Genomic DNA, 12791 nt, shown 5'->3' on the forward strand with positions numbered 1-12791 from the left:
TATTTAATGTAGTGGTGTTTTTAAATGCTTTACACAGTCGTCTCCTAAGTTACTGCTGCCTGCTCCCAGCCAGCTAACAAGGGTTGAGCAAGTGAATAATTTATTGAGACCTTGACTGGACCTTAAATTGTGATTGGGGCATTCTTACTAGTGGTAGGTACTGACCTATACCTACTAATAAACCCCCTTCCAACAAATGATCATTGAATTTTAGTTGAATGAATAACTGTTTCTTAAAGAAGGTAAGTTGATACCCCTAAAAAGCAGCAAAATAAATAATTAAGGAAGCTTGACATGATAATGGAAATTGTTTACCTTCACGCAGGATGCTCTGGAGGAACAGGTTCGGATTCGAGCAAAAAGAACGGCGCAGAGGCAGTGGGAAATGGTAAAGCTCTCTCTATTTCTCTCTCACTATTGTGTTTTTTATGTATAAAGAGCATTACAATTCTATAAAGTCTATGAAAACGTTTTTAATTTCCATGTTACAGAAAAGTAGTCATTTTTTCACTGTAGAATAACAAGAACATGACATAAGAAGGGGACCATGATACCACCGGTTTATCATTTGTGCAGGTGGTGGAAACCAGTGCCCATTTTTATAGACACAGACTTAATTTTCATCATCAGTCTGTGACCTACAGCAATAGGAAGGCAGAAATGGGAGAAAAAAGGCTGAAGAGAAAGATATAGAAACAGTAACAATGGGAGAAAGTTGGAATGAAAACACCGGCAAGAGTGAGATAAAGTGAGTGATAGTGCAAGGAAGAGGCATGAGGTGGAATGAAAACTAGGCAGCCTTGGCATCTGGCAAAACTGGCATTTGATGGCACTGATGGTAGGCTTGTAAGAAACGTTTGAGCCCCTGTTCTTACTTTTATTTAACACAAATTAAGCTCTATATGCAACTGACATTTAGACTTGTATATTAGAGAAGGGGCAGCAGTAGAACGTGAGGGCGAAGGTCTATGGCTATACACCCATGGGCATCCAGTCTTGGAGGGGTCCATCTGTCATAGACAATCTGAGTCTCCTCTCAGTGTTTACGACTCACACGGGATCCATCCCTTGAAAGCAGCTGAGCGCCATCCATTTTCTCGCTACTAAGCGCCTCTAATGATACATCTTCATTGGGACTATTTGAAGTCCTGCTATTCAGTCAAACAGCTGCAATCCCAGACAGATGCTTCTATACATTACGATTGACCAGAGTCCGAGTTCAACCATTCAAGGACAGCTCACCCACCTCTGTGAGCCTCACGTGTCTCATTGGAACACCCACCCGCAGCCTCACACCCATAACCCAGCACGAGCCATGTCAGGGAGCGGGAAGCCCCGAGGAACACAACCCAGCACAATCAACCAGGCTTGGATCAACCATTCACCCAAGATCACCAGAGAAACAGAAAAAGTCAAATGGCTCACTCATTCAGACAAACAATTATTGGCAAAGTCAATAAGACGCCCTAATTAGACCTATTGCCTTCGCAAATCATTTTAGCCATGATGTGTAGCACTGCGGCTGCTGTGCAACAGGACTATTAAAAACAAAAGCACAATGATGCAGCTGCCACTTCATTTTGTAGGCGCATACATGCATTCAACACGCATGCATGTGCCTGTAGAATAAGGAGAGATTTTATTTATTTTTGATTAACGATCTGAGATGGATCATTAAATAAAACAAAGGATCGCGAAGTGCTGTTTTAAAATCCAGTGAGACGGTTCCTTAAAAAATTAAGAAAAGGGTGACCAGGTTGTAGAAGTGGGGAAGAAACAACATGGTAAAAGCAACAAGGCCGATGGGGTGAAGCAATATGAGTGAAAATGAGCAATGTGGACCATGGGGCCGTGAGAAGCGCAACAGAAGTGTGAGGGGGAGAGAAGCATATGGGCGATAGAAAGTAATGTGAAGGGGGGCAGCGCACATTGAAGATAGCTGGAAAGCACATGCACTCTAATGGAGTGCATAAAGAAAAAGGAAAAAATAGTTCCCTAGAAGAAAGTAGTGGAAGCATAGAAACCAACCAGTCAAAGACATTGTAGAGAGGCAATGCTCCATGTGAGGGATAAACACAAGATTGAGAAGCTGGGACATGAGTAAGAAGCAGGCAAACAAGAGTGATAGTAAAGTCAACTAACAGGCGTCAGGCCCCTGTATGTTCTTGGTAAGCCTTCAATATGACTTTCACTGTCTGGTAGACTTTACTTAAACACAGGCTTCCTTTTCTGGCCAAACTGGTGGAGAAGGCCATGAATATGCAACTGGCCACCTTGATAGAGAATAACGATCTTTTGGATGATACTCAGTTTGGCTGCAGATGAGGTCAGGGCACCCAATCAGCGCTAAGAGTGTTCGTGGAGGAAATCAGGTCTTCATTAGCTAAGGGCTGCAATGCAGCTCTTATCTAACTAGACTTGTCTGCAGCATTTGATATGGCCAATCAGGACATTCTGATTGACCGTCTTCAAACTCTTCTAGGGATTGAAGGTGTAGCGTTTGCATTGCTGCGCTCGTTTCTTGCGGATTGGGTTCAATCTGTGTCACTTAAAGATTTTACATATGAGCCTTACTCCCTGCCTTATGGGGTTCCTCGGGGCTCTTCGTTGAGCCTGGCCCTGTTCAATCTTTTTGCTACATCTCTGGCCACCCTGACCAAGTAGCTCATGAGAATGTCCATCGTTAGTGTCCTATGCCAACGATACGCAGATTGTGGTTTCTTTTTCTAAGAACAGTTTTAATATGGGCGATTCATTTTGGAACTGCATGTGCACAGTTAGCAAATGAATGGACAGTAATTGTCTCAAATTGAATTCGCCCAAGACAGAGGTCATCTTATTTGGGAATAATACCTCCTTCAGGTCCCCTTTATGGTGGTCTGGTGGTATGGGCAGTCTTCCTACACCTGTGAAGAAGGTTAGAAACTGTGACGTCATGATGGATGAAAAACCTGATTTCATAGAGCAAGTTAACAAGGTCATGTCTTCCTCCTTCTATGACCTTCGAAACATCAAGAAAATAGACATATTTGTGCCATTTAATCTTTTAAAGACAGTTGTCATCACATTAGTCTTATCTAGAATACTGCAATGGTCGCTATCAAAATCTACCAAAAGGTTCCTTGAATAGACTTCAAATTATACAAAATGCTGCAGCTTGCATGCTCTTGAATGTACCTAGGTTCCAATCTGCATCACTAGCCATTAGCAAGCTACACTCGCTGCCTGTGGAGCAGCGTATAGTATTTAAAGCCCTAGGCATTGCCTTCAAGGCACTTCATGGACAAGGTCTCGCTTATCTGAAGGACAGCTTTAGATGGTAATCACATGGTAGGACTCTCTGTTCCAGCCCCACCATTAATCTGGTTGTTCCTCCCATCAAACACTCCTCTAGGGGAGGCAGTGGCTTCATTATATGTTCGGCCTTGAACTAGAATCGACTACTCTTGAACATGAAAACTGTTACTTCCCTACTAGCATTTAGGAAGTCCTTAAAACGTGGTTATTCTAACAATAGAAGTTTAGGGCTATCTGATCTTGTCAGTTATAGCGCTAAGACGCCTTCGGGTATTCATTGCGCTCAACAAGTTACCTCATTCATTCAAGTGGGAGCTCTGACACTGGGTGGGTCAATGCAATGCCCTAGTCAGAAATAAGCCGCTAACCATCTTATTGAACGTGAACTCCATCATTACCTGGTTTGAGATAACTTATGCTCAACCAATTTCAGATTCACAAACTACCCTTGAGGACATTAAGTCTTAGATTACCCTAGTCATAACCAAGTCATAGAATCACCAGCCAGAGCTAAGCCACAAATCACCTGAATCTCATGAAACCCATAGGCCACCGTAGACTAAGCAAAGCAACAGAGAACCAAAAGTTGGACAAAATCATCAACTACAGAGGATATATCCAAACCAGTACTTTCCTTGTTTTTGTACCTACGTCTTGGCAAACCCAAGACCGAGCTTCCCAAAGACATCCAGAGATATTCTTAATGTGAATTAAACACAACCTAATCAAGTTTAAGCAATACTAAGATGAACCGTGTCAAATCTGAGATATTGGCTATCCTGCTTGGAGCTAAGCAATAGCTCAGCCTGTTAAATCCTAGAAGTACCACTCTAAATATGGCTTGGCCATGTAATAGAGTTCCCTCTTCAGATCTTAGTCATGTGCCAGCCTTTTCAGAGCTAATTCATGAGCCATCTTACTAAGAACTGATATCACCCTCGTTAAAGCAAGGCCATGGACTACTTGAATAAACCTAAATAATGGGTCACAATAGACCGAGTTAATAACACTATTCCAGTGGAGCAAAGTCATGGATTTGAGCAATGTCATGGACCACCCTAGTTGGAGCTTGCATTGGGAAGCTGACAGGAGAACTGGTCAGAGAATGACACATGAAGGGAAAGTAGCTCATGAGAATGTACCTGTATACCCGCATGGATGATACGCCACGCTCTAGAAATACTGTTTGATTGATTGATAAGACATCCAGTGCTGGGCCTGGGCTTGACTTATTTTTAGGCACAGACCTGTACCTGAAAATTAGCCTTCTGATCAGTAAACCTTAACAATCATGCAAAAACCCAATACACCCTGACATGTAATTACTCACGCTCTGCATTTGGTATGTCCAAACTGAAGCAAGCTAAACGTGTGTCTCATAATTTAAAAAACTAAACAAATGAATCTTAATTTCTACAGACTGGCTTGCCAGGTGTTTCTGGAGCTAGGAGATACCAAGAACAGTCTGCAGTGAGTATAAACTGGATATTTTTGCAATCTCTGTCTCTTACCTGATCTTTTCCACTTAGCATCTCTCCCTCCTGTCTCTTCCTCTCTGTGTTCACTCCACACCCTCTCTCTCTCTTGCTCTCTCTGCCTCTATCCTCTCCCTACTCTCTTTCTATCTCTGTCTTCGTTTATTTATTTCTTCTTCCCTCCCTTCCTCATTGTCTGATGAGTAGGCTTTATTAAGTGCAGTAGGTGGCTCCATGGATGCATCTATCCTTTGTGATCCACACTTCCCCGTGTGTAACCAAGGTTCCAACTGAATGGACAGAAAGGGGCTTTACAGCGCAGTCTTCCCCGTGGTTTCTAGGGATCACTTTACCTCAGACCTCAGGTCAAAGAACCTTATGGTCAGCCAAAATCTCATAGTCAAGGAACTCTGCCAGGTCCATTCCTTCTTGAGGGTCACCCAAGAAGTTTGATCTCACATCCATAGGAAATCTGGACTGCTTCAAGCTATAAGTGCTTACAAAGTTCAGACTATATTAACTTTCTATGGGCAACGTTCCCTTGAGTATATGCCACACATTGATAATGCCTTCAATTACTGTGTTGCTATCGTTCAATTTAGAATCTGTTATCATGCACCATTGAGTGTGATCTGGCGAACTTCTCTGTATATAAATGCTTCTGTATAGTTGTTGTACAGAAATCACCACTGTTTGTATGGACCTTTGGTTATCAAAAGCTTCTGAAAGGAGCTAGTATCAGCAATTAATTTCAATTGCACTTAAACCAATTTGCCACCACAGAAACAACAGAGAGGATTGGGTCCAAACCTTGGAAGTTTTATTAGCAATTTTAGTCAAAGTTACCAATCACTCAATTAGTAAATCAATTTATAAGGTAGGCATGTATATATATTTGGTCATGTTGTCTATATTATGAAAAAGAAGGTACAAAATATAACCATATACAGAGCACAAAATGGAAACAAATAGGTTCCATAAAGGAACGTCCCTAAGCTAAATATGGCATCGAAAGTGATAAGGGGAAATTCTAAGAGGAAGGTGTCAGCATCAAATAAGCCAATTTAAGGTTCATAGGAAAGAAGCACAGATGTTCAAGCATAAATCTCAACACCTGGTGTAGGTGAAATTAGCAGAGTTCAGGAAGGGTCTTCCCACAGCAAAGTCAGGACAGAATCTGCTAAGCTATGCTAAATAGCACACAATTATATGAGAAAGAACATTCTGGAAGCTTTTCCTCACCGACTTGTTCTGATGGTCCAGTCAGGAGATGTTGTCCTTTGGGAGCAGGTAAACTCTCCAGGTTCTCAACATCAAACCAAGAAGCCCACAGCTGCACTGCCTTGGAATGCATCAAAGTTCCAGTCTGCTTGGTACAGGAGGCTCTCACCCACCCCGACGCACTGCACATCCATGGCCAAGTTTCAATTATGCCTTTCAAATAGAAAAGTTTGTCAGCAATAAACAAATTGAGTGGAAACTGTCCCTACAGTGTCTAAGTCCATTGTTAGCCATTGTAAGTGCATTGAAGCCATATCGAGTTCATGGGCTGGGAGTTTGTCAGTACAAACTCCACAGCTCCCATGAGGGCTTACTGAATGCTAAAAAGTTTGGTGTCAAACTTCTCAGCACAATAAACCCACACTGATGTCAGTGTTGGATTTATTTTAAAATGCACTCAGAGTGCATCTTAGAGATGCTCCCTGAAAAATGACCACCTCTCTAGTGTACAGCTGACTAGTCTGCACCAGCCTGCCACACTTCGACATGTTTCTGACCCCCTGAGGTGGGAGCCCTTGTGGGTCAGGAACAAAGTCTGCTTGGGGTGGAGGTGCTTCACACCTAGCCTCAAGCAGGACCAGCATTCAGGGCGGTGAGCCTCAGAGGCTTCCTGCCCTTTTATATGCTATCCAGGGCCTCTCCAACTAATGGAGATGTCCTCCCCCCTGACCAAGCCCCACTTTTGGCAGCAAGGTCGGCGGGAAAATTAGTAGTCAGGAGAGGTGTGTCCCCTCTCAGCCAAGACCACTTCAAAGGTGTACCGAGCTGAAGTGACCCCCTCCTTAGAAAATCCCCCATGTTAGGTGGAAGGATTTTAGCCAATCAGGTTAGGGGATCCTCCCTCTTCAAAGGGAGGGGACATACTAAGGGTGTAGTCACCCTAAAGGTACGTAGCCCATTGGCTACTACCTGCCAGCACCAGTAACACCCCTAAAGTCAGTATTTATGGGAAACCCTGAAACCTTGATCCTCAGATTCCGGCAACCTACGAAGAAGAAGGATGAAGAAGACGCCCTGCAGCAAAGCCTGAAGACAATGACTGACTTGGCCTCAGTCCTGCCAGCCTGTCTCCAGTTTTAAAGACCCTGCAAAGAAGAAGACACCTGTCCTGTGGTCAGTGACTTCCAGAAACTCGAGGAAGGCTGTCTGCTCCTCAACAAAGACCAGATATCCAAAGGACAGCGGCCCTGTCCAGAAAAGTCCAACTACAAGGATTCCAGATCGAGCTGGAACCCTGGCTCCTGCTCACTCTGCACCCGACACCTGTCCAGTGAAGTCTCCCCAGCGATATTGACCTCGACTCCATCAATGGCTGACCTCTTCTGGACTCCAGACAGACGGCTGCAGCCTCATCACGAAGGGTCCCCCTGATTGCGACCAGCTCCGGTAAAGAAAATCAGATGACCAAAGTCACTCCTGCATCCTCCACCCCCTCGCCTTGGGGGAGCTCAGCCGATGGTGCCCAGACATTCACTGACACCTCTACTTATCTGCCCAGCTGTTGGTCACCTTGGTCCAGACTCCTGGTTCGAGCCTGCAGCCTATTGGTCCCCTCTGTTTCTTCTCCGCCGAGGTTTACATGGAGTAGGAACCGCCATTAAAAACCCCGGCAGGGAGAACACTCTGAATATGCTTGGAAGGACCTTGGTGGTCCTGTCAATCACATTGATGCCTCTACACCCCTACAACACCGCCAGGGTACGGCGGTTCCCTGGAGGCTGCGGTGGGCTGGGGCAGTCCGACCACTCGAGTCATAATCAGGTGGTCGGAAGATCACCACTGCAGTGCCCCCTCAAGTCTGGCAGTGCATGAACCGCCAGACACATAATCAGGGCCTAAGTGTCTTTCTTTTACAATTGCTAAGTGCCTGCTATGCTATTATTGATTGACACCACAAAGTATTTTCAGTATCACTGTAAAGTATTCTGATTGCCTTTGCAAACACATTCACACTGTACCTGAAAAGTATTGCTATTTGAAAACTGGTACTTACCTGCAACTGAGTTTCTCTTGGTTCTAAAATAAACGTAACAAAGTAATATTTTTATATTCAAACACAACGTCCAGCAGTGCGGGCAAGAATCGGGCGCACAGGTGTGTAATCCTGGTAACTATTTCCAATCGTTTAGGACGCATTCCACTCTCAGTGGTCCCACCGCTACTGGACCAATTTTAAACACAATATAACCTCGGTCCGAAAGGTTCAATTCAAAATGAAGTCCATCTGGTCGGTGCGAACCTACCCACTTGGTGGGAAGGATCGCACCGACCAGATGGACTTCATTTTGAATTGAACAGAGGAACTGAAAGATCACACATACAATTGAAAGGACAGACGGATGCTGCCAAGAGGGGTATCTGGTTAGAAGCTAACTGTGAATAATAATGTTTTAAGCCTTGATGATGTCCCTAATGGACGAAACGCGTTGGCTGACATTGATTATTATGGTGTGATCTGGAGTTATGAAGAGAACATTGTGAAATAAAATGCATTATTTGGATACATGTAAAACTGCCTATGGACTTTTTGTGAATTGAGCTACATAAAGAGTAATTAACTTGGGAATTTTGATGAATTAAAGTGCTACTTTCGGATCAAGGTTATATAATATTTTTATATAATCAATTGATCTTGGATTCAGTCTTTGATTGTGTGTAACCATTTCTTACCTGAGTGCGTACAACAAATGCTTAACACAGCCCCCTAATAAGCCTAACTGCTCGACCACACTACCACAAAAGAGAGTAAGGTATTAGCTACATTAACCTCTGCAAAGCCTCTGGGGATCCACTGGACTCTGTGCACACTATACCTTACTTTGGTATAGTATATACAGAGCCAGCTTCCTACACACACTGCTTCCATGTGCCATCCATATCTAATCCACTTTCTCATGTCCCACACTTCATCCTGTATCCCTCCTTTCTTCTCTCTGTCTTTTATCCACCATATTTCCCCTCACCCAGCTGTGCCACAAGAGACATTCTGGTATTGAGTGGTGCATAGGAACAGTGACTCCATTTGTGTGGCACATCACCACAAAATAGCTTCAGGCGTGATGCAAAATAAACAATATGATTGTAATCATGGACTCAGATCTAACCCTTTCCCCACAAATAAACTCATTCTAAAGGACGTCGAATCTATTCAGGTTAAAAGAATACCCCACATCTACAAACAAGCCAGCCAGTGGGGCTCACTAGAGCCCTTGCCATGACCTACCCAAACTACCACAACCTAATCTATTTGGCTGTCAAAATGCTCATTGACTTTTCATCAACAAGTCACTAGGACAGGCTGCGCCTTACCGGGCTATATGGTGGTGGTGCTTCTACCCCAAAAGAACCTTCCGGTTCAACGCGACTCATAAAGCACACTCCTCAGCAGGGGGCACCGCAGGCTATGTGGCATAGAAAAGGCCCAGCTGCCATCAATGTTCATACCATAGCAGTCTTTCTTGTAACTTTGCCTTTTCAACAACCAATGTTTGTTTATGGCAAATAGACATATCAAGAGCCCGTTCCAATTGTGTAATGAGGCCTGACGGGATTTCCGCTTGGAAGAGCCTCTGCCCTGCTCGCAGAAGATAAGATATGCCCTTCTGTTGGTAAAAATGGAATAAGTATCTTCCAGCGTGATTCTCAGGTGTCTCTTTTTTTGTTTTATTGTCTAGTCACTTCCGGGAACCCGAGGCGGACCGAGAATCAAGGTAAGCTGCCTCTGTATCCTTTATCTCGGTTATCTCGGTTAGGAACCATTTTACTGTGAAACGCGGGAGCGTGAAACGATTTTACAGTGGGCAAAATGGAAGACATTGTTATTGCAGTAATAAAACAATACAGCAAAGAAAGGTCTGGGCATTGCTTTTACTCGGTTGACTACAACAAAACAGCCTGGGGCAGATTTACAAGCCCCCTGCGCTACCAGTACGTCACTTTTCGTGACGTACTGGTGGCGCAGGAGGCTCCTCCATATTTACAAGGACAGGAAAAGCCACCCTGTGTGACTTTTCCCCTCCTTGTAATACGGCCCCTTCACACGCAGCACTTTGCATTGAAGGGGCGTTCCATGGGTGTTGCTGTGGGTGTTCCCACGCAACACCCATGGAGCAAGTCACATCTCCAGATTTACGAGAAATCATAAATCTGGAGATGCGGCTGAATGCTATGCCAGAGGTGGCATAGCGAGGCGCAACGAGGAGAAATATTTTCATGTCTCCTTGTTTTCTCCTCTTTCAATGCGTGCTGCATTCTACAGCACGCATTGAAAGAGGAAAATGCCTGTAGTGATTGTTTTTGTGCAGGAGTGTGCCCCTTCCTGCACAAAAACAATCTTCCCACGACGCAGGCATCCTTGCACCATGGGGAAAGGGTGCCTGCGCCAGCGCATGGCTGCAGTATGTGTGCCAGCGCAGGGGGAAGCACAGAGATGTGACATATTCTTGTAAATATGTCCCATCCCTGTGCTTTGTAAGTGCGCAGCGTGGCGCAACCAAAGGGTTTGCGGTGGCATGCTGCGGCACATCCTTCTAGATCTGCCCCCTTGTTTTTTCCACCACACAAAAATTCCAGAAAGTGTTCAACGTCATCCCATGTAAAATGATATTGAGTCTGTAGAAAAGTGGGGGTTTTTCATTTGGTCTTTATGCTGAGATGGAATTATTATGGATATATGACGTTACAACGCATGCTGTTACAACGCATGCTGTTACAACGCATGCTGTTACAACGAAAGTTTTACAACGCGAGTGCATTGACAACGCAGGACATTACAACGCAAGTCTTTACATCGACTTGCACTAGATGGCGTGCTAACATTAAAAAAGTGTAATTTACTATTCCAACTCCAGTCCACGTAACAGTAGGGAAGGTGTTCGGATAGTAAACTACACTATTTTTAATGTTAGCACGCCATCTAGTGCAAGTCGATGTAAAGACTTGCGTTGTAATGTCCTGCGTTGTCAATGCACTCGCGTTGTAACAGTTTCGTTGTAATGGTAGTGCGTTGTAAAAGTTGCGTTGTAAAGGTTGTTCCCCAATTATTATTAACACAATATGATTTATTTATTTTACATATTCAGCATCGGGAAGTGGGAACCGAAAATCAGGAAGAGGACTCTATCGAAAGCACCCGGGTAAGATTTATTTAGTTCCAAAGGGCTTAGAATCTCTGGTGGAAACTTACCAATACACATTGCAAATGTGAATCATATTGGGTCTCTAAAAAATTAAGAGAACCCCTCCCAAGTGGCCTGACTGCAAGTGAAACTAGTATTGTGACTTTTATTTTGGCCCTGCCATCATGTCAAACTAGTGTGTGCACAGAGGCCTTGGCCTATCCCTGACAATACAAGTTCCAGGACCTATTGTGTGCACCCAGCATGCTCTGCTAGTGGTCAGAGGACTACCGCCCCCGTCCAGGGTTTAGCACATAAAGCGCTGGTGCCAGCATACCATCTTTAATGATATATAGTGTCTCCAGACCTTTTTATCTATGTCAGTGAGAGTGTGGCCTACTGACCCTCTGTATAAAGTTTTGATGTCAGGTGTGCCTCAGACACTTGAGCTGACATCACATGTGTATGTCGAGTGTGTGTCTGAATACTGAAGCAAGAGGGATGCATTTTGGCTGCTCCTGGTTTAGCATGGCACAAGATAAAGGATGAGGATAGTTTCCCAAGAGAGTGAAAATGTATTGCCTACGTCCTGTAGCTGTAGCCAGGGCGGTACTGGGAACAGCAGCCAGCCCTGGCAGATTGCTTCTCGTATGGCCCTGTGACAGGGGGAGGGGGTACCCCGCTTTTGTTACAGGGGGCCGATATTGCAGCTCTGCTGCAAAACCGGCCCCCAGTGGAAAAAACGCCCCCCATGGCCTCAAAACCAAGCCCCACCCCTCCGGCCCACTGGGGAAACACCTGGTTCCTGCTACAGCCAGTCCAGCCCTGGATGGAGCGTGGAGATCCAGACACTGAAATGTGCAGGATTGAGGCAGGGCTATCTTTTGGATATTCAGTGAAGACTTTGGTAGCGAAGGGCTGTGGATTCATTTTTCCTCTATACAGCCATTTGGTGGAGGTTAGGGGCGGAGGGCAGGATTGTAGCTTCTGTTGTTCAAGGCAAGGAAGTTTCTAGGTCAGGTGTGTCCTTTTGCCTGTTCCTGGTTACTGTTTTAGAAAGGCTGATTACAGCTGAGTGCAAAGATCTCATACTGTAATGTGCTGAGGTGATGGGTGCTCAAGCTTGGAGATAGCCTAAGTGCTACCTGATGTAAGAAGCATCAATTTGCACAAAGGCTGTGTTATAGAACAGCCTGAGAAGAACACTTGAAAAATACACCTCAAATTGGTTCTGAAGTTTGAGGCAGTGGATCCACATCCCCTGTCTCCAACAAATGTGTATAAAAGTGTGACTCAAACCACCCCACTTTGTTCCAGTCCCAAATTCTTCTTGACAGAGGAAGAGATTTCTCCACAGAGTACTCAACAAAATTGCTCTATAAGCAGGTCTGGCATCTGCCTGACTGCCAGTCTCCCAGAGGTATGGGGACATCCTCACTTTCTACTGGAGGAGCAGAGGATCTGCCTAGTGCCTTGATGCATGCCTGCTATGAGAAGGAATAAATGGGCCTGGTCTTGCAGGAGAAGAGACTGTCAACAAGGAGAAACCCAGTGTGTCCCCTGTATATGGAGCACTCAGAAAAAGCAGAAACTATCATAGAAACCACAAGCGACTGCTATC

General features: G+C 44.7%; 1 protein-coding gene across 1 annotated transcript in view; it reads left to right on the forward strand.

Moving 5' to 3' along the window:
* LOC146855703 (uncharacterized) overlaps positions 1 to 12791 on the forward strand; it is a 1104791-nt gene that overhangs the window by 738673 nt on the left and 353327 nt on the right. Inside the window, exons 72-75 of the mRNA XM_085653597.1 lie at positions 326 to 388; positions 4717 to 4767; positions 9728 to 9763; positions 11135 to 11188. Coding sequence (XP_085509723.1) covers positions 326 to 388; positions 4717 to 4767; positions 9728 to 9763; positions 11135 to 11188 — 204 coding nt within the window. The remainder of the gene's footprint in view (positions 1 to 325; positions 389 to 4716; positions 4768 to 9727; positions 9764 to 11134; positions 11189 to 12791) is intronic.

Source organism: Triturus cristatus, chromosome 4_1 (genome assembly GCF_964204655.1).
Source record: "Triturus cristatus chromosome 4_1, aTriCri1.1, whole genome shotgun sequence".
Taxonomy (NCBI): domain Eukaryota; kingdom Metazoa; phylum Chordata; class Amphibia; order Caudata; family Salamandridae; genus Triturus; species Triturus cristatus.